The 17,365-nt window shown below is 45.5% G+C and overlaps 3 protein-coding genes across 4 annotated transcripts in view; 2 read left to right on the plus strand and 1 right to left on the minus strand.

The window, feature by feature from the left end:
* Positions 1-6,816, plus strand: part of LOC132588510 (acyl-coenzyme A synthetase ACSM4, mitochondrial-like) — a 110,250-nt gene extending 103,434 nt beyond the window's left edge. Inside the window, exons 11-14 of the mRNA XM_060260916.1 lie at positions 2,167-2,294; positions 2,404-2,503; positions 3,620-3,739; positions 4,797-6,816. Coding sequence (XP_060116899.1) covers positions 2,167-2,294; positions 2,404-2,503; positions 3,620-3,739; positions 4,797-4,883 — 435 coding nt within the window. The 3' untranslated portion in view covers positions 4,884-6,816. The remainder of the gene's footprint in view (positions 1-2,166; positions 2,295-2,403; positions 2,504-3,619; positions 3,740-4,796) is intronic.
* Positions 6,590-16,356, minus strand: ERI2 (ERI1 exoribonuclease family member 2). Its single transcript, XM_060260920.1, has 9 exons — positions 16,181-16,356; positions 15,060-15,127; positions 14,887-14,970; positions 14,081-14,208; positions 13,766-13,922; positions 12,186-12,286; positions 10,935-10,981; positions 8,545-8,677; positions 6,590-8,341 (listed from the first exon to the last, which is right to left on the minus strand). Exons 1-9 carry the CDS (start codon positions 16,201-16,203, stop codon positions 7,067-7,069), a joined length of 2,016 nt encoding a protein of 671 aa, XP_060116903.1. The 5' UTR covers positions 16,204-16,356; the 3' UTR covers positions 6,590-7,066.
* The window catches only part of REXO5 (RNA exonuclease 5), a 43,673-nt gene continuing 42,562 nt past the window's right edge, over positions 16,255-17,365 (plus strand). The window contains exon 1 of one of the 2 annotated variants that reach the window (XM_060260914.1): positions 16,255-16,517. The gene's annotated coding sequence lies outside the window, so the exon portion shown is untranslated. Of the gene's footprint in view, positions 16,720-17,365 lie in introns of both variants that reach the window. The other variant, XM_060260915.1, reaches the window with a different exon arrangement.

Here is a 17,365-nt window from a genome sequence, read left to right on the forward strand (position 1 = left end):
GTCACAGGGGCGGCTCCAGGGCCATCCGGCTCCTGGCTTCACTCAGTGGTGAGCAGGGGGTCAAGGCCCTCTCAGTCCAGCCTCCCTCACTGGGCTGTCAGGAGGACAAAAGGGGGTGGGATGACACCCTGAAGTCCAGGCCGAAGAAAAAGGTGACACCCTGACATTCCAACTCTGGACACACATTATGATCAACATTTTGTGGGGCTCTTCATCCCATTTATTTATCCTGCCTTTCCTCCAAAGGGGACCCCAGACAGCTTACATCAGGGGTGGCCAACGGTAGCTCTCCAGATGTTTTTTTTTGCCTACAACTCCCATCAGCCCCAGCCATTGGCCATGATGCTACAGATGCTACAACCACTACACCACAATGACTGTTATCGCTGCAGCTCATGTACAGGGCAAGCCTAAGCAGAGTCCCCTCCCCCCTCCAAATCTGAACTCCGCTTCAGACAGCCCCAGAGCCTGTTTTTAAAAAGCTCGGCCTCTCTATACCCATTGCTCAGACTCAGAAACTGAGAAGTGAACACCGGAGTCCCTGTGGGACTGGCTAACTATCAAATAGCTACAGAGTTCTAAAAGTCCACTTTGGCCAAGGAACACATTGCACACACAGGTCCCAATGCAGTCCTTCTCAAGCCTTGTTGCAGTGGCACAAGTTTCACAGAACTTAAGTGTGACCAGTGGCAGCTAGATTGGGGTTTAGCCTTATTTGCTCAGGAGTCAGTTCCTTCTCATCTACACAGTGGTGAGATTCCCCCCCCTCCCCCCGATGGCATTGGCTGCAGCCGTGCACCCCCATACAAGAAACAGCCCTCTCTGTCAGTGAGGGGCTAAGCCGTGTTCAGACTGAACGAACTCAGGTTGCAGGCAGGGCTCTCGCACACAGGAATCTTCTTCTATACAGAGGAATTCCTTACCTGTTAAAGAAGCCTAAGCAGTTAGAGAGACGGGTTCTGCTGCCTTTTGTGTAGGAACTGTTTTTCTTGGGAGAGCATTTGATCACATGAGCTCCTCTTGTATACTGGAAGACTAAGCAGGGGCTCCCAGATTAATTGAACGGTGGGCAGTGCATTCTTTAATATTTAAAAAAAGAGCCTCTGGGCACCTTTGGAATTCTGATACAGGGCAGTGGGCACAATCACCAATTCACTGCCGCAGGAAGTGGAGGCAACCACAAAATGTCAAGGGGTTTGGTGAGGTATAACTAAAGTAAAGCTTCAGCATTTCAGTCAGACGCTGTATTTAACAGGATGCCTTTCAGTCTGCAAATCCAATCAGAAACCCTGCTGGGCAAAAGCCCTACCCAGCCCTACCTTTCTAAAAGCACTTAGTGGGCATCCCATTCTTTGGCATGGGAAAGAAATTCCATTCCCCCTCCTGAACAGAGGCACCCCTCTGAGGGCACAGTGAAAAAAACCCTTCCTGAAGCTAAGCAGCTTCTGATTAGAGCTGGGCACAGAACGCAGAAGTGGTGGTTCATTTCATGGTTCATTGGTTGTCCAATTCAGTGGTTCGTTTGGTTCAGAAGGGCTAGAAAGCGTTGGCATACCACAACATGCCCTGCGTGATGACGTCTCTTGGAAGTGATGTTACCATGGCAAGCACATTGCCGGGGTGGGGACTATTCATGCCAATCCCTACTCCTGATCCAACCAGTGCCCAATGAGAGAACAGCTGGGACCCCTATGCATGCCGCATTGCATTTCACAATAGAAAAAAGGCAAGAGAAAATGTAATCAGATGAAATATCTCAGGGGTGGCCAATGGTAGCTGTCTAGATGTTTTTTTTGCCTACAACTCCCATCAGCCCCGGCCAGCAGGGCCAATGGCTGGGGCTGATGGGAGTTGTAGGCAAAAAAAAAATCTGGAGAGCTACTGTTGGCCACCCCTGAAATATCTTTTTCCTAACTACTACCAGTCAAATACTGTCTCCTGAGATCTTTTTAACTGGTTTACAGTCCTCCAGTTCGCATTCTTGCACCACCCTTAACACTATTTTGAACAGTATGTGGATGATTCAACAAACCAACATTAATGCTGAAATCATATTTTTAGAATAAGCTGGCTTCTGAATGAGATCCATGCCCACCCCTTTCCATTGCAAAGGCTAATACCAGCATATTGAGTAATGTGACAAGTACCTGTTCATAAATACTCCAGGATGATCCCGAAAAGACGGCCTCAACCATACGTGGAAGTTACTACATCACTGGAGACAGAGGGATTAGAGATGAAGATGGCTACTTCTGGTTCATAGGAAGAGCTGACGATGTCATCAATTCGGCCGGGTAACATCATTTGAGTGTGTGGCCTGTTCAGTGCTTTGGCTTCTGTGTGGCATCTTTCCCACTGACAATTTGTAGCAAGGTAACTCAGAGCCTGTTCTTCCTTCTCAAGGTACCGCATTGGGCCATTTGAAGTGGAAAGCGCTTTGATAGAACATCCAGCCGTTGTAGAATCCGCTGTCGTCAGCAGCCCAGATTCCCTCAGAGGAGAGGTAAAGGGGTTACAGCACTGACTGTATTTTTAAAAGGCCTTTAGCCAAGGAGTTGGCTGGACATTCTGAATGTCAGACAATCAGATTCCCTCTTCGATAACTATCTCACTTTTCTGCTCGTCAGAGGGCAGTCAAGTGGCGGGGGGTTCCTTCTACCTGCTTAGCTGTAGCAAGGTTACAGCATCCTTTACCTTCCAGCAATAGCTCCTCTTAGATGAAATTTCCCTTACAGCCCCCAGTTGCCCTTTCTCTTCCCTCCCAGAAGCTGAACTGATTATCAACATTCCATGACTATAAGTTGGAACACACACTGTCTTTGACACAGGAAGGGTGCTGGAAAAGGTCTCCCCTCTAGCATGTAGAATGGATTGCTGGCTTTCCCGCTTAGTTTCTCTGTGCCTGCTCCACAAACCTGGCCACCAGATACAGAGGGTCATAACATAGCAGGTGCAGTCAACCAGCCATGCAGTTCTATGTATTACAGCCAGAGCAGGGCTCACTCAAGCAGAGGAGGGTGCTCTCGGCTATGTCCTCTAGAGAACGCGGTGACCTTTACTCCTTGGAAGGGAGGGTGCCTGTGCTTGCTGCCTATCAGCCCAAGAGTTCACCCAAGAAACTATAGCTGGATACGCAGGCAGGAAACTAAGGAGGACCAGCAGTCTGTCTTATGCTGAATTCTCTGGCTTTCTGAAGGAGAGCTGAACTGACATGGGAGAAGCCCCCAATGGTTGCACATTGCTCTTTCCTTAGAAAGCACATCCATGCCTTAAGCCATGCAGATCACAGATGGCTTACCCTGGTTTGAGCTTTTCATTCTGTGACATGCAAACTGTATTCCCTCCTTCCCCCAAGTCCAAGTCACTTAAAATTTGCAAGCCTAGGCCTAACTTGGTTTAGTCTTTGTGGTGAGCTTAAGGACAATGAAACGGCTGTCCATTTCTTCAGCTGCTTCTATATACAGATCCCTTCCAACTCTATGATTCTATAGTTTGTTATACAATGCCGAAGTTCCTACTGTGGGGCTCCAAAAGCCGCTGGGATGATCAGCTGCCTATCAGATGGCTTTTGTTAATCTCCACAATCTTAAAGTTTATCCTCGACATTTTGTTCCTGAAGGTTGTGAAAGCCTTTGTTGTTTTGGCCCCTGATTACGTCTCACATGATCCCGAAGTGCTAACCAAGGAGCTTCAGGATCACGTCAAAAAGGCCACTGCCCCGTACAAGTATCCGAGAAAGGTAAGTCAGAACTTGTTGGCTTCCTGTCCATCAATTCATTATTAAATGCTGAGATTTATGGAGTTTCCATGTGTTTACCTTCCCCAAGGACAGGCATCTATACTAGTGGCTTTTGAGGGGATAGTGCAACGTTCTTCTTACACAATTGAAGAGCTGGAAGCAGAGTTAGACTTGACATTGGTTAACGTGGCAGGATATCTTAGGATTTCTTGCAAACTGGGGGAGGCGGCTCAACCACTGTATAACATGTAAGAAGTGTTTGGATGCACACCATCTCATGACCTGCAACCAAATCAAAAATGTTACTTTGCTGGGCCAAGCCAAGGTTCCATCTAGTCCAGCGCCATGTCCAAGAGAAGACAGTCAGGTGCCTCTGGACTGAACAGCCCCCAAATGTGAACGAACAAGGATTTTTAAAGCAGGGGTGTCAAACATGCAGTCTGGGGGCCAAATCAGGCCCCCGGAGGGCTCCCATCAGGCCCCCAAGAAACTGACTGTCATCTGCTTCCTTCTCTTTCTCAAGGAAGCTCTGGTGCTTTCCGTCCTTCCCCAGGGGACTGGGGGGGGGGAGCCTCAGCCAACAAAAATAAAGAGAGGCTTGGCTCAGTAGCTCTGCTGTGTGATTGAGAGAGCCTGGAATGCATGGGAGAAATACCATCTGAAATTTTACAGTCATTGGTTGCGTTGTGTGAAGTGGCAGTTTTGCTCACCTCTCCATCCAAATCAATTTGCATCAAGCGCATCAAGAAACAGCCTCCTGAATTTGATTTGAAAATGTGAAATATCAAATGAAAAGATACTTCCAAAGAAGATAAAAGTGAACATTTTCTGAGAACATTTTATTAGCTTTAGGGGCTGTTTCTCCGGCTTTGGTCTCCTTGTTGCAACTTATATCCCTCTGAGGCTACTGGGATAATTATCTGCATTTGTTACAGCTGCTGCAGCAAAATTAGTATAGATTAATATCATTACATCTGTTTTGTATATTTTGCTGTGCTTTCATCACATTTGGTCTCCTAGTCTCATACTGGTTGTAATTCTCACTCTTGCCCAACAGGTGGAGTTTGTGCCACATTTGCCAAAGACCGTCAGCGGGAAGATCAGAAGAAACGAATTGCGCAAGAAGGAGTGGGGGGAAGCATAGAGCCCGGCAATCGCTTCCAAGAGTTTGTTCCGAGAACATAGAGCTTTGTATTGTTTCCTTGTGTGTTGGCGCCTGATGCAAGACTTGCACGTCCACTCCCTCCAGAGAGCTCAAGGAATTACAAGAAAGTACAGGGTCAGACCTTTGGGTGAGGATGAACACTTGAGCCGCCTCCCCCCAGCTCTGCAAGAAATCCTAAGATATCCTGCCACGTTAACCAATGTCAAGTCTAGCTCTGCTTCCAGATGTTCAGTTGCGTAAGAACGTTGCATTATCCCCTCAAAAGCCACAAACAAGATTTCCTTCCAAAGCTAAAGAGCGCCATGGATCTGCCGGGGGCTGAAGGATGGAGGGCTGAGGCCAGACATGTGATCAGACACAGAATCTGGTTCCTTCCTTCTGCCCTGAGCGACAAGCTGTTCCACACAGGGCATGTGGCCAGGGTAGGCCACTCACTCAGACCGCTTGGCATCAAATTCTAGCCCCCTTAAGAGGTAGCACTGTAATATGTCACACTGGTAAAAGCGTGGAGCAAATTTAAACCAGTTTCCCTGCATCACTGACACTTCAGTGTGCCTCCCAGTCTTAACATTACCAGTTCTTACCCCTGACAAGTCTCTTTGCCCAACTGAGCCCCTGGTCTGCATAGGCTAGGGATGTGTCCAGCATAAAAATCTGGCTACAACCCAATTTCAGCAAAGGAGACCTCGCCTTCGTTTGTAAGTATGCATACAAGCTCATTGGAGAGAGGTATTCCCCTCAGCCCTCCAAGTGAGAATACCTGTAGAGCATTCATACTAGTGTTTCCCTGCTAGCTCTAACAGATGACTTGTACCACAGCCGCAAAAGAGGTGGGGCTGTTTTGATCACACGGGGTGCAATCCCACCAAAATGAAAGCCCCACTGATTTCAGCGGGAGAGTTCAATACACAGCTCTCACGCTGAAATCCATGGAACCTGAATGTGTTTCATATTGGCCGAATTGCAGCCTTAATATCAGTCAGAGGTTTATGGGGGTGCCTAGTTATCTCTCCCAATCCCCATTAGTTCTAGAATTACACCATACCACAGATGGGCAGAGATGCCATCATTAATACTTGCAAGGACCGTGTAAGTTTAAACTGCAAGTTCAAAAGCTACTGAAACCACAAAAGCTGAAATTTTAGAAATTTTATTCCACTTGTGAGCCTTAATTCTTGCAGATTACATAAAATGATTTAACAAAGAACCTCCAATTCCGAGATTCCAAGAAGGACACTGCACTGCCTCTTAGTCTTAAAAACACTTTAAGACACAAAACCCAATGCCCCTCTTCATGCCTTCCACAATGATGGCTGTTTGCTATCAAGCACAGAGAGCAGCCCAGGCACATGACTTCATAAGTCGAACAACTGTTCCTAAGTCGGCACTGAAGCCTGTCTCCGTAGGCATTCCAGAAACCTAACATAATGGCCATTTGATCCCTTTAAATGAATGGCCCAAGCTCTCCCTCTCCAGCTGTTGAAATGCCTTGGTATTTGCATGCAGGCTTAGAAAATACAAGTTTAATGGCAAACTGGTGCAGCCACTGGGCTTTTCAAGGCCTCACTACAGCCTTGCGCTGAATTCACCGAAGCAGTGGATTCAGAGACAACATTCCATGGATCACAAGGTTAGCAGGTTTCCTTTGGAGTTAGTTGCTTTGTTGAAAAAAAGAAAACTAAGGATCAGTTTATAAAGCACCATGCTTTTATTTTATTCCATTAATAAAGACTAAAAAGGACATTAAAACCATGATAGCTGTATTATAGATCACTTCCAAAGGCAGAAAAAGGACAAAGCCCCGTGGTACTGTTCTTATTTTTAAAACTCAAGATGCATGTATGGTTTCAGTTATCTAATGATGTCAATGTAATCTGCACATTCTTAAAAATAAACAGTTGTAAGCTTGGGATTTATGGGCAAACCCACAAACTGTTCTTCATAACAATTAATCCTGACCACAGTGTCCAACCCCTCCAGAGTCAGCAATGGTTAAATGTCCATCCCACTTTGGCCTGCGCCTGCCCCTTTGATTCTTGAAAGTTTGCATCATCAGCTTCATGATATATTTTGTCAAACAAGCTAGAAGACAATAATGCCCTGGGGAACCTCCCAACTTGGAAGTGCCCACCCAGTGAGTGATGCCAGCTATGGGTGTGTGACTAGGTTCGCATAGAAGGCCGGAGACCCAGGCTGCATTTCTTCTCAGCATTTCCCAGTGAATGCAAAATTGTCCCAGGAGATGGTAGCCCTACAGTACTGGAGGTAGGGGAAGAAAGCGTGAGTTTTTCTCGTAGAAGTGTATGCTCCCATTTGAAATAACCACAGCCCTTCCGGTTCCCTTCCTGTTTTCCCACCGGGCAGCTGTAGAACACTTTGCCGTGATTGGGACCGCCCTTGGAGACTTGGAGCCTTCGAGCTCTCCGACCACATTTGCATAAAGGAGGGGTCACTTTCCCTGTTTCTGTGCACCTGAAAGGTCGTTTTTGGTTGATGGAAGAGTTTAAAATGCCACAGGGCACTTGATACGATCCTGAGTTTCTGAAAGAATTAGCAGATGATGTGCCTTTATCCTCATATACGATAAAGGGTGGCTTTTTTGCTGGAGGAATGGGCTGTGGACTGGAAGGCTTCCTCTTTGAAGCTTCAGAAGAAGAGGACACAAGGCGATCTCCGTTTGATGTCGGGGAACCTGTCTTCGTCCTTGCAGCAGGGAGTTTAAAAATGGAAGCGCCTGAAGAGTTACTTGGAGCTATGCCTTTATGATAAATCGTAGCGTTTGGGCTTTCAACAGACTTGGAGAGCTCCTCGTTCACAGTCACTTCAACAACACTTTCATACTGCAAATTTGTCATGTCTGACTCACTAGCATCCGTCCCCTCTCCGGAGACTGGTGAACTCTTAATGTCTGAGTCATCCTTGAACTGTAGGCATTCTGAACCCTGATCGGGCTGAGATTCTGGTATCAATGCAAAATCCTCCCAGTCAGCCAACACTGATAAACAATCAGAAGTAGTACCAACATCCACATCAGAAACACTGACAGAGGAAAGCGTAGTCGAAACCAGCACCAGCCCCGCATTCTGTGTTGGGGAATCAGCCATCAGATAGCCATTGCTTAGTCCACTCTGGATGCCAAAAGATGGTGGAGGAAGACAGCCAATAGGGGAACCAAGTCTGCCTGCGAGTGGAGTCAAAAAACTGCAGCCATTGGGTTTTGACTGCTTTCTTGATGTAATGGGGATGCTTCCATACAAACACACAGGCTCATACTCCTGTTGCTCTTCTCCTGTGTCATTTTTAATCATTGCAGTACCTTCATGGTCCCTGTTTCTGTCCAAATCTGATGTTTTTGCATCATCGTTGTTTCCCAATGGGCTGCCCTCAGTAGGCTTTGCACTCAAAAATCTGGCAATAGAGTTCTTTGCTGGTGTTGCCTAAGATTTCATAAACAGATGAAGAGGGGGGTTTTTGGAGAGAGGAGCTACAGAAACAAGAGAGTCTAGTACAAATGAGAAAGATCTGCCTTGGAATCCTTCACATCAATAGCAAAGGTCAGAGCATTTGAGTTTGTTGTTTCAGCAAAATCTCCACTCTGTGTTCTTCAAGGATACATGCCGAGCAGAAAGAAAGCACTAACCTTATCCAAAGACTTAGTTTTTTTCATCACACATCCATCACAGATCATCCGCCAGGCAAGGCAAGCCGTGTTCCGAGCATCATCCAGCCCTTTGGAAAACCAGGGATTGAATGGTTGTAAATGTCCACGTATACTAAGCAGGAGAAAGTAAAACATGGCCTAGCAGGGCTTTTTTTGTAGAAAAAGTCCAGCAGGAACTCCTTTGTATATTAGGTCATACCCCCTGATGTCACCATTGCTTTTCACAGGGCTTTTTTGTAGAAATAGCCTAGCATGAACACATTTGTATATCAGGCCACACCCCCTGGCGCCAAGCCAGTTGGAACGGCATTCCTGTGCATTCTTGCTCAAAAAAAGCCCTGTGGCCTAGTAAACTGACACAAGGAGTAGCTGAATCAGATTTTTATGGAACAGAGCCAGAATTGTTATTCCTCAACACCAAACTATCAGTCTCAGACTAAAAGCTACATGGGTTTGACTGCTCTGCTTTCTGCTGCCTTGGCCAGTTTTCCATGAGGAGTTGGCTACAGGTACAGTCAAAGGCTCTGCTAGTTACAAAGGAATTTCAAGCACTAGCAGAGCTAAGAAGCCACTCTGTTTGATTATTCTTTATTTCTTTTGTTTCTTTGCCTTATACCTCGCCCTCCCAGGAAGCAGGCAGGTAACGACAAAAGAAGTTACAGGATCATTATAACAAGTTATCACAATAAATCAATTAAAACCATTTAAAATATGGTGAATTTATGCATTAAATTATAAGGTTCCAAAAAGCTAGATAAATGATATTTTCTCCAGCAGAAATAATAATGGCATCTCTTTATATGAAGAAGACGAACAAGACTTTATGCCCCACCCTTCTCTCTGAATCAGAGTCTCAGAGCAGCTTACAATCTCCTTTATTTTCTTCCCCCACAACAGACACCCTGTGATGTGGGTGGGGCTGAGAGGGGAGGGACCGTGGCTCAGTGGTGGAGCATCTGCTTGGGAAGCAGAAGGTCCCAGGTTCAATCCCTGGCATCTCCAACTAAAAAGGGTCCAGGCAAATAGGCATGAAAAACCTCAGCTTGAGACCCTGGAGAGCCGCTGCCAGTCTGAGTAGACAATACTGACTTTGATGGACTGAGGGTCTGATTCAGTAGAAGGCAGCTTTATATGTTCAACTCTGAGAGCTCTCACAGCAGCTACCCTTTCAGGGATAACTTCTATGAAAGCTCTGGCTGACCCAAGGCCATGCTAGCAGGTGCAAGTGGAGGAGTGGGGAATCAAACCCGGTTCTCCCAGATAAGAGTCTGCACACTTAACCACTACACCAAACTGACTCTCTATGGGTAGATGTTTTGAGCAATGGAGGCCAAATAATAATTGCAGGCCTTGCAAAACTCTAATAAAGTCTCACAGGGTCCTAATCTCAAGTGGGAGCATGTTCCACCAGATGGGGGCCAGGATGGGAAGGGCCCTGGCTGAGGCTAAGTGGACATTCTTTTGGGCCAGGGACAGCCAGTAGATGTTGGTAAGTAGAGTGCAAGTCTCTGTAAGGGACATATGGGGAGAGAGATGTCAGTCCTAGATTGCATAGGGCTTTAAAGGTTAATACCATCACTTTGAAATGGATCTGGTACTCAACTGGAAGAGGGTTAGAGAAGGGGATCAGCAGATGGTAAGAATGCAGGGATGAGATGAAAAGGGAAAGGGAAAAAAGGAGGAATCAACAGAAAAAAAGGGGTTAGGAGGTTGTAGCAGTCAAAGATCATAGGCAAAGCCGGTGACTAGATGCTCTTCCTACTGAGGCAGGAAAAAAACTGAGTTGAGGGTGACTCCCAAAAGGAATAGGAAGTTTAAAGTTAGTCCTGCCTCCCTACAAGTGGGTTGGGAATCACCCACAAGATGTCCTCTAACTCAGAGGAAGAATGCGTGCCCACATAGACGTCGCAGTCAGCAGGAGCACCACCTCATTTTGACCCAGCTAGAGTTTCTGGATCAGATTCAAGGGTAAGCCCACATAAAGCAAGTTACAGTAATCTAACCTGGAAGTGACCATTGCATGGGTCACTGTAGCCAAGTCCCGGAAGGATAGACAAGGAACCAGTTGCTGATCAGCTGAAGGTGGTAAAAGGCAAACCTGGCAACAGTGGTGACCCAGGCCTCCACAGAAGGCGAGGTATCCAGGATCACCCCTAAACTCCTCACCCTCAGCACCCTCTGTTGGCAGCAGACCTCTTTCTTGAGGTTTCTGTCCCTTCCCTCTCAGGTACACCTTTGCAAAGAACCCATTCCTGTTCCATACAGCTTGGCTCATTTTATAGAGAGACTTTTTAAACCCCACAGGTGCGTGCAAAGGAATTCAAAATAAGTTTCCTAGCTTTTTTTTTTTGTGCCTTCATCACAGAAACACAAAAACAACACTCACCAATCCTTGGGGCTTTCTTGAGTAAAACAGCTAGAAGAAGATAAATCAAGCCCTCTTAATTGCTATGCTCTTAACAACTGCAAGTTCTTATAGACGGAGAGCAGTATTAAACTCCCACTATTAAAACGTTTTTACCTGGTCTTTGATTCAAAAACAACCCCCTCAATGGTTTACAATTAAAATTCTCAATTAAAATTATGGGTTCCCCCTTCTGCTGCCCCTGAGGTGTCCCCCCCCCACCCAAGAAGCAGCATTCTGGGGAGGGGCAGGCAAGACAGTTCAGTTCCGCTGACAGAAGCCCCTCCAGTTAATGGGAAATGGCGTCGGAACCCAATGCACCATCATCGCAAATAAAACCCAACAGAAATTAACAGCAAAAAGTCAAGGGGAGAGAAGTCAATCGACAACCAAAAATCTACCAGTAAAAAAAAATCTTTCTAACCAATGGTTAAAATTCAAGAAAATTCCAGAACACTTGGTCCCGCCAATGAAAAAGCCAAAGCTGAAAAACAATTTGAAACATCAGAATGATGAACTGACTGCTATGCTACCTCTATTGAACATCTATCAGCAGAAACTGAATAAAATTGTAGAGCTGGAGGGGGGCATATGGACATATGAAGCTACCTTCTACTGAATCAAACCCTTGGTCCATCAAAGTCAGTATTATCTACTCAGACTGGCAGTGGCTCTCCAGGGTCTCAAGCTCATACCTACTTGCCTGGACCCTTTTTAGTTGGAGTTACCAGGGATTGAACCTGGGACCTTCTGCTTACCAAGCAGATGCTCTACCACTGAGCCACCGTCCCTCCCCAGAGGCTATCTAGTCGAACCTACTGTTCAATGACAAGTGCTTGTCTAGACGCTGCTTAAGGATGACCAGACTTCATACATTAAGTGATGCATAAAACAGTAGCATGTTTAACATGCAAAAGCCAAAGCGCTTACTAAAGGAAGTACAGAGAAGTACAAACCCAGAAAACTTAACACAAACTATCACTGGAGGAATGCATTGATGGAACAGCAAAAGAGAAACAAAAATGGTAAAGAACCAAGCAAACAAAAAGAATTACTACACATACCTAGAAACACATTACTTTTCTCTAAAGGTGTTACCTAGTCTTTTGAGCGGCAGAAGGGCTCCATGTTATGATAAATATATTTGAGTAGCGGAGAATGAAATCAGTAACTCTCTTTTACAGACCTGTGTTTCCCAATCCACAAGTGCTCTTACCTTGTAAGTTGCTCTGAGGTCAATCCAGGAATTTAAAATATCTGGTTTTCGCAACTGTTTCCTTTTGCATTCATACTGCAAGCAAACCCCCAGATCCCAATCTGTATGAGAAACAGGTATACGTTGTTGTAAAAGTTTCATCCTTTGTTCCCATCCCAAGGCAGTCAAATGTGCTTCATTCATCTTACATGCCCAGGGAAATGCTGATCCCCTTTGGGGTCAGGCTGTAATTTTCTCTAGGCCAGTGTGTTCAGAGATCCGGGAGGTATTTGTGAATTTCCTGCATTGTGAAGGGAGTTGGATTGCTGACCCTGGAGATCCCTTCCAACTATATGATTCTACAATTTTGGTAGCTTACATTCTACAGAAATGCAGAAATCCACCAGCCTGGAGTCCCTATGGCTTTTGCAGAGTACAATCATCACAATTTTTACATTGCTTTTTGGGAGGCTGATGCTGAGTAACATCTCACTGCTCCCAGTGGTGGCATTCCTCAGACCCAAAGGGAGAGCCCCTTCTGGAGAAGGAATGTCCTTGTGCTGGTGAAGTGTGCTGCTTTTTAGCAGATCCATTATTGTCTGGGTTATAAAAAACAGGAAATTAAGGGTACATAGTACCTAGTGACCAGGATAGCACGTTGGCTAGATGCATGCATTTCACAGCTTTACCACAAAACTCCAGGTAGTGGAATTCAGCCTTTGAGAAGAATATAAGCATCCAGAGAACCTCAGCTTAAAAAAAAAGGCTTCAGATCCTCATATTGTAAATAAGCTTGAATAAAGGGAAATTCTGGTAAAATATCAGAATGGCATTGGAATTTCTACCAATCAAGGCACAAAGGTTCTCTTTGTCTCTCCTGACAGTCAGGAGAAGTTTAAAAAAATCAGAAGTTAAAAAAACCCCTACTCAATATTGATACAAGGACTTTCATTTAGTTTCTAGGACCTGTAGAACTCTGCTTTCCTAAGAATGCATTTAGATCTGTTTTAGAGCACACATTACTTATAATCAAAAATGTGACGTGTCATCAAATCAAGCCCAAACACTGCAAAGTAGTGAACAGAAAAAGAAAACGAAAAAGAATCAGCAGGACTACTGTACAATCCAGACTCAATGGCTGCCCAAAATTAAACAACCTCAAATCATTCTTTTCATTTGATACCAGAAAACATGGGTCACAGCAAACCTTTTTTAGAAAACAGAGGCTTCCCATACTTCAGTATATCCTGGACAGGAAACATTAGGGAACATTAGTCTCAGTTCCCACAGGCAGTGATGGACACCCAATAGTTAAATGGATGTGGAGCAGACCAACCCCAAACTGAAGAATCACAGAGTTAGAAACAGCAGGAATCAGAGGAGCTGGGGTGAGAGACAGCTGGATGACATCTTACGTGCACAGACATTACCAAATGAACTGTCTAGACAAAACTACAGCACAAACACAAAGCTGTCACAACTCTGTGAGTTAACTCTCTGCATTGAGCTAGTTTATAACAAGTGCTGTTACATTTAATAAGTATTGGATTTTAGGAGGAGAAATCTGATTTTAAAATTTTTTAGAAGGCACTGTGAATTACCTGACCAGGTAACAAAGGCACATAATTTTCCTTCAGAGGCAGCAGCGTTTGAATGAACTGAATCAAAAACAATTTTCTTCTCCTTTTGTATCTTTTGAATCCATCTAGAAAACTGAGACAGGCATATAGGCAGAGGGACTCCTTCATCAACTTGATTCTTAACAGAAGAGAACAAGATACCTTTAAGAATTATAAAGTTTTGTTCGCCTACTGTATTGCCCAACCTTGAAAAAACCATTATTCACTAAATCCAACTTCGATTCAAAAACAAGTTGCTGCAATTAGTTCTACCAAACAGAATCAAAACCTTCTTACCTGTGTGATGCCTGTTAGCTCAGTGCAAAATTCAGAAAGAATTGGATGTTCCTGAGGTTGGACATATATGTGGAATTCAGATTCTATCTCTCCATTTGAAGTGTTTAATAGAACTGCTGGGAATTCAACTATGAGAAAAGGGTATTATCATAAATGCTTGCATTTTACCTTAATAATTAAGCTAGGGCTCTGGTTAACAGACAATAGGTTTGCAAGTCATATGATTTAGTTTACAGTCTTGGAAACAATTTCACATATCTCATACTTTGCAAAAACAGAGAATACAATATGTAGTATTTCATGTATGCACAGAAGAAGTCCATCAGTGGCTATTAGCCACAGTGTATTTTTGGAACTCTCTGTCTGGAGCAGTGATGCTCTGTATTCTTGCTACTTGTGGGGGGGAGTGCTTCTAGTTTCCTGGCCCCACTGATGGACCTCCTGATGGCACCTGGGTTTTTTGGCCACTGTGTGACACAGAGTGTTGGACTGGATGGGCCATTGGGCTGATCCAACATGGCTTCTCTTATGTAAGTCCTACAAAGCTCATGTTTGCAGCCGTGATTGCAGACTGCTTTGCATGGGCTCATGACCTACAAGAAGGCATGCCAAAAAAGAATTATCCTGAGAACAGCTCCACTAATCACTCAAGCACATCACATATCAAGACATGAATATCAAACAGAATTTGCAAGAGGTAGTTAATAAAAGAAAAGCAATAGCATGAATAATGTCTGATCAGGTTCATTTTTTACTTTCCAGTTTGTCTAGAAACAACCCTTCAAAAGCTTTCAACATCCACTTACTTATTTCTTGACTGTAATGTTTTCTGCCATCTCTCCAGCATGTAGACTCAAAATCAATGACGATTAAGTAGTCAAACTCCTGCCCTGCAGCACAAAAGAGAAGGCATGACACTTTTGTCAGGAACAGGGGGACTATTTGAACATTCACCTTGTGAAACAGACATGGCACTCACTCAGTTTGGGTCCACTGTGCTTCTGATCACCGGGTGATTTGGAACTTCTTCGAAGAACACCGAGCTGCCTGAGAGGCAAACACACATACTAGCCTCCATCAAAATCACATTTCTCAAAGTGATGAAAGGACAGACTCATCCACATAAAACATGATTGTTTCCAATATATGTAATATAGCTCCTCAGGGCTGCACTAGACACAATGAAGAATCCACATAGGGACATTTTTTGCATCTGCCTGATCCTGTAGAAAGCAGGGGGTAAAGTATATTTTTAAGCAGGCAAGGGCAAGAGTGGAGATTTAGAAAAAGATGAGATTGGATTTATACCCTGCCTTTCAGAGTCTCAGATCGGTTTATAATCTTTCTCTTCCCCTCCCCACAACAGACACCCTGTGAGGCAGATGGGGCTGAGAAAGCTCTGGCGCAAGAAGCCTCATACTGAGCTGTAGCTGATGTGAAATTGCTGTTAGAAATGCTCTGCGTCCCTCTTTTTTGAAAATTGTGTAAAGAATCTATATAATTGAATCAATATTGGTCCGGATCCTTTTTGCTCAGACTACTGCTAATTCAAGTCTCCCCCATCCTATAACCATGCACTGGATTTTTCCTACCTAAATGCAGAATTTTACATTTATCCCTGTTAAAATTCATTTTATTGGTTTTAGCCCAGTTCTCCAGCCTGTCAGGGTCATCCTGTTTCTGTCTTCTGCTGTATTTGCAACCCCAGATATTTATTAAATTGGACTTGGCAACCCTAGTTCTGAGAGAACTTGTGAGTGAGCCAAGGTCACTCAGCAGCTGCAAGTGGAGGAGTGGGGAATCATGCCTGGTTCTCCCAGATTAGAGCCCAGTCTCTTAACCACTACACCAGACTGGCTCTCCAGTTTCCACGCCCTGCTCCTTTGCTGCCCAATCTCTATCGACTGGTAACTTCCATTTCAATTTATCTTTGCACACGAAAGCTTATGCTCAGACTCAAACTTCGTTGGTCTTAAAGGTGCCATTGGTTTCTACTGCTTTAGACCAACACGGCTGCCCACTGTGGGAACAAACAAACCTACCAAACTCCCACCCGCCCAACAACCAGCCAACAGCAGCAGTTCCTGCACTAGGCCTCACCTGGCCAACCGTTTGGTCGCCATAACGACGGCTCCCCCTCCCAGCAGCTCGCGGGACCCTAGCCCCGCCCACCTGCCTCAGCCCAGACTCCGGCTCTTCCGCCGTCCGTTTCAAACATCCCGCCGGGCCCTTCGCACCCCGCCTCCTATCGACGCAATCGGAGCTCGGCTACTACTGCCTGCCCACCCGACTTCCGGGAATTTCTCAGGGAATCCCGCGGCCCGTCTCTGATCCCAGCGGCTCAGGCGAAGCTAGGCGATTGCCGAGCCAAGCTTCTCCTGGGTTGCGGGTTCTCTGGCTTTTTTCATTCTTGGAAAGCGGCGGACGGTCGATGCAGGTGAAGATCGTTTCTTGGGGACGAGTCTTCGGTTGCTATTCCTTTATGTGAATGGGCGGGGGAGATTTCCCTGCAGAAGGGAAAGGGAAGAGCCGGGAGAACCCTCCCCCTCTTCTCACTCACACACGTGGCTCTGGAGTTTTCCAGCCCCCACGCCCCTGAAATCGGGAAACTTCTTTTGCAGCGTGCATGCAATTGCGCGGTAAACCCTTTGGATTATCTTCATTTGCTTGTTTTTGTATTTGCAGATCTATCCCAGGGGTGGCCAACGGTAGATGTTTTTTGCCTACAACTTCCATCAGCCCCAGCCATTGGCCATGCTGGTCACTGTGTGGACTGGATAGACCATTGGCCTGATCCAACATGGCTTCTCTTATGTTCTTGTAGGCAAAAAAAAAACCATCTGGAGAGCTACCGTTGGCCACCCCTGATCTATACAATTCATTTTGTGCCAACAGTGTCACAGTGTTGACGGGGCATTTCTGCCCTCTGCTCTCCTCCTGTGGCCATGTCATAGGAACAAGCATTATTATTATTATTATTAGTCCCAGGTGGAGAGGGGAGATGGCTAGTTCAGGGGTGCTTCGCGGAGAGTTGCAAAGCTGAGCAAAGAGATCGGCCCTGGCACGTGGATCTGCGTGAACTTGCCTCGGAGGCTTGCGCTGCAACAGCCCGATCCCCTGCCTGCCTGCCGGCTTTCTACCCTGAAGCATGCAGCTGTGGTTTCCCTCCGGTAATAGCACTCTAGGCCAGGGGTGGCCAACGGTAGCTCTCCAGGTGTTTTTTTTTTGGCCTACAAGAACATAAGAGAAGCCATGTTGGATCAGGCCAATGGTCTATCCAGTCCA

The sequence above is a fragment of the Heteronotia binoei genome, chromosome 20 (genome assembly GCF_032191835.1).
Source record: "Heteronotia binoei isolate CCM8104 ecotype False Entrance Well chromosome 20, APGP_CSIRO_Hbin_v1, whole genome shotgun sequence".
Classification (NCBI taxonomy): domain Eukaryota; kingdom Metazoa; phylum Chordata; class Lepidosauria; order Squamata; family Gekkonidae; genus Heteronotia; species Heteronotia binoei.

What these genes read in the sequence shown, in the direction of transcription:
- ERI2 (XM_060260920.1), bottom strand. Translation starts at nt 16,203, where the DNA reads ATGGCGACCAAACGGTTGGCCAG. An exon ending in ACATTACAGTCAAGAAATAA is followed by an intron (nt 14,209 to 14,886) that starts GTAAGTGGATGT and finishes CTTTTCTCATAG; the next exon opens with TTGAATTCCCAGCAGTTCTA. An exon ending in AGCTAACAGGCATCACACAG is followed by an intron (nt 13,923 to 14,080) that starts GTAAGAAGGTTT and finishes TCTTCTGTTAAG; the next exon opens with AATCAAGTTGATGAAGGAGT.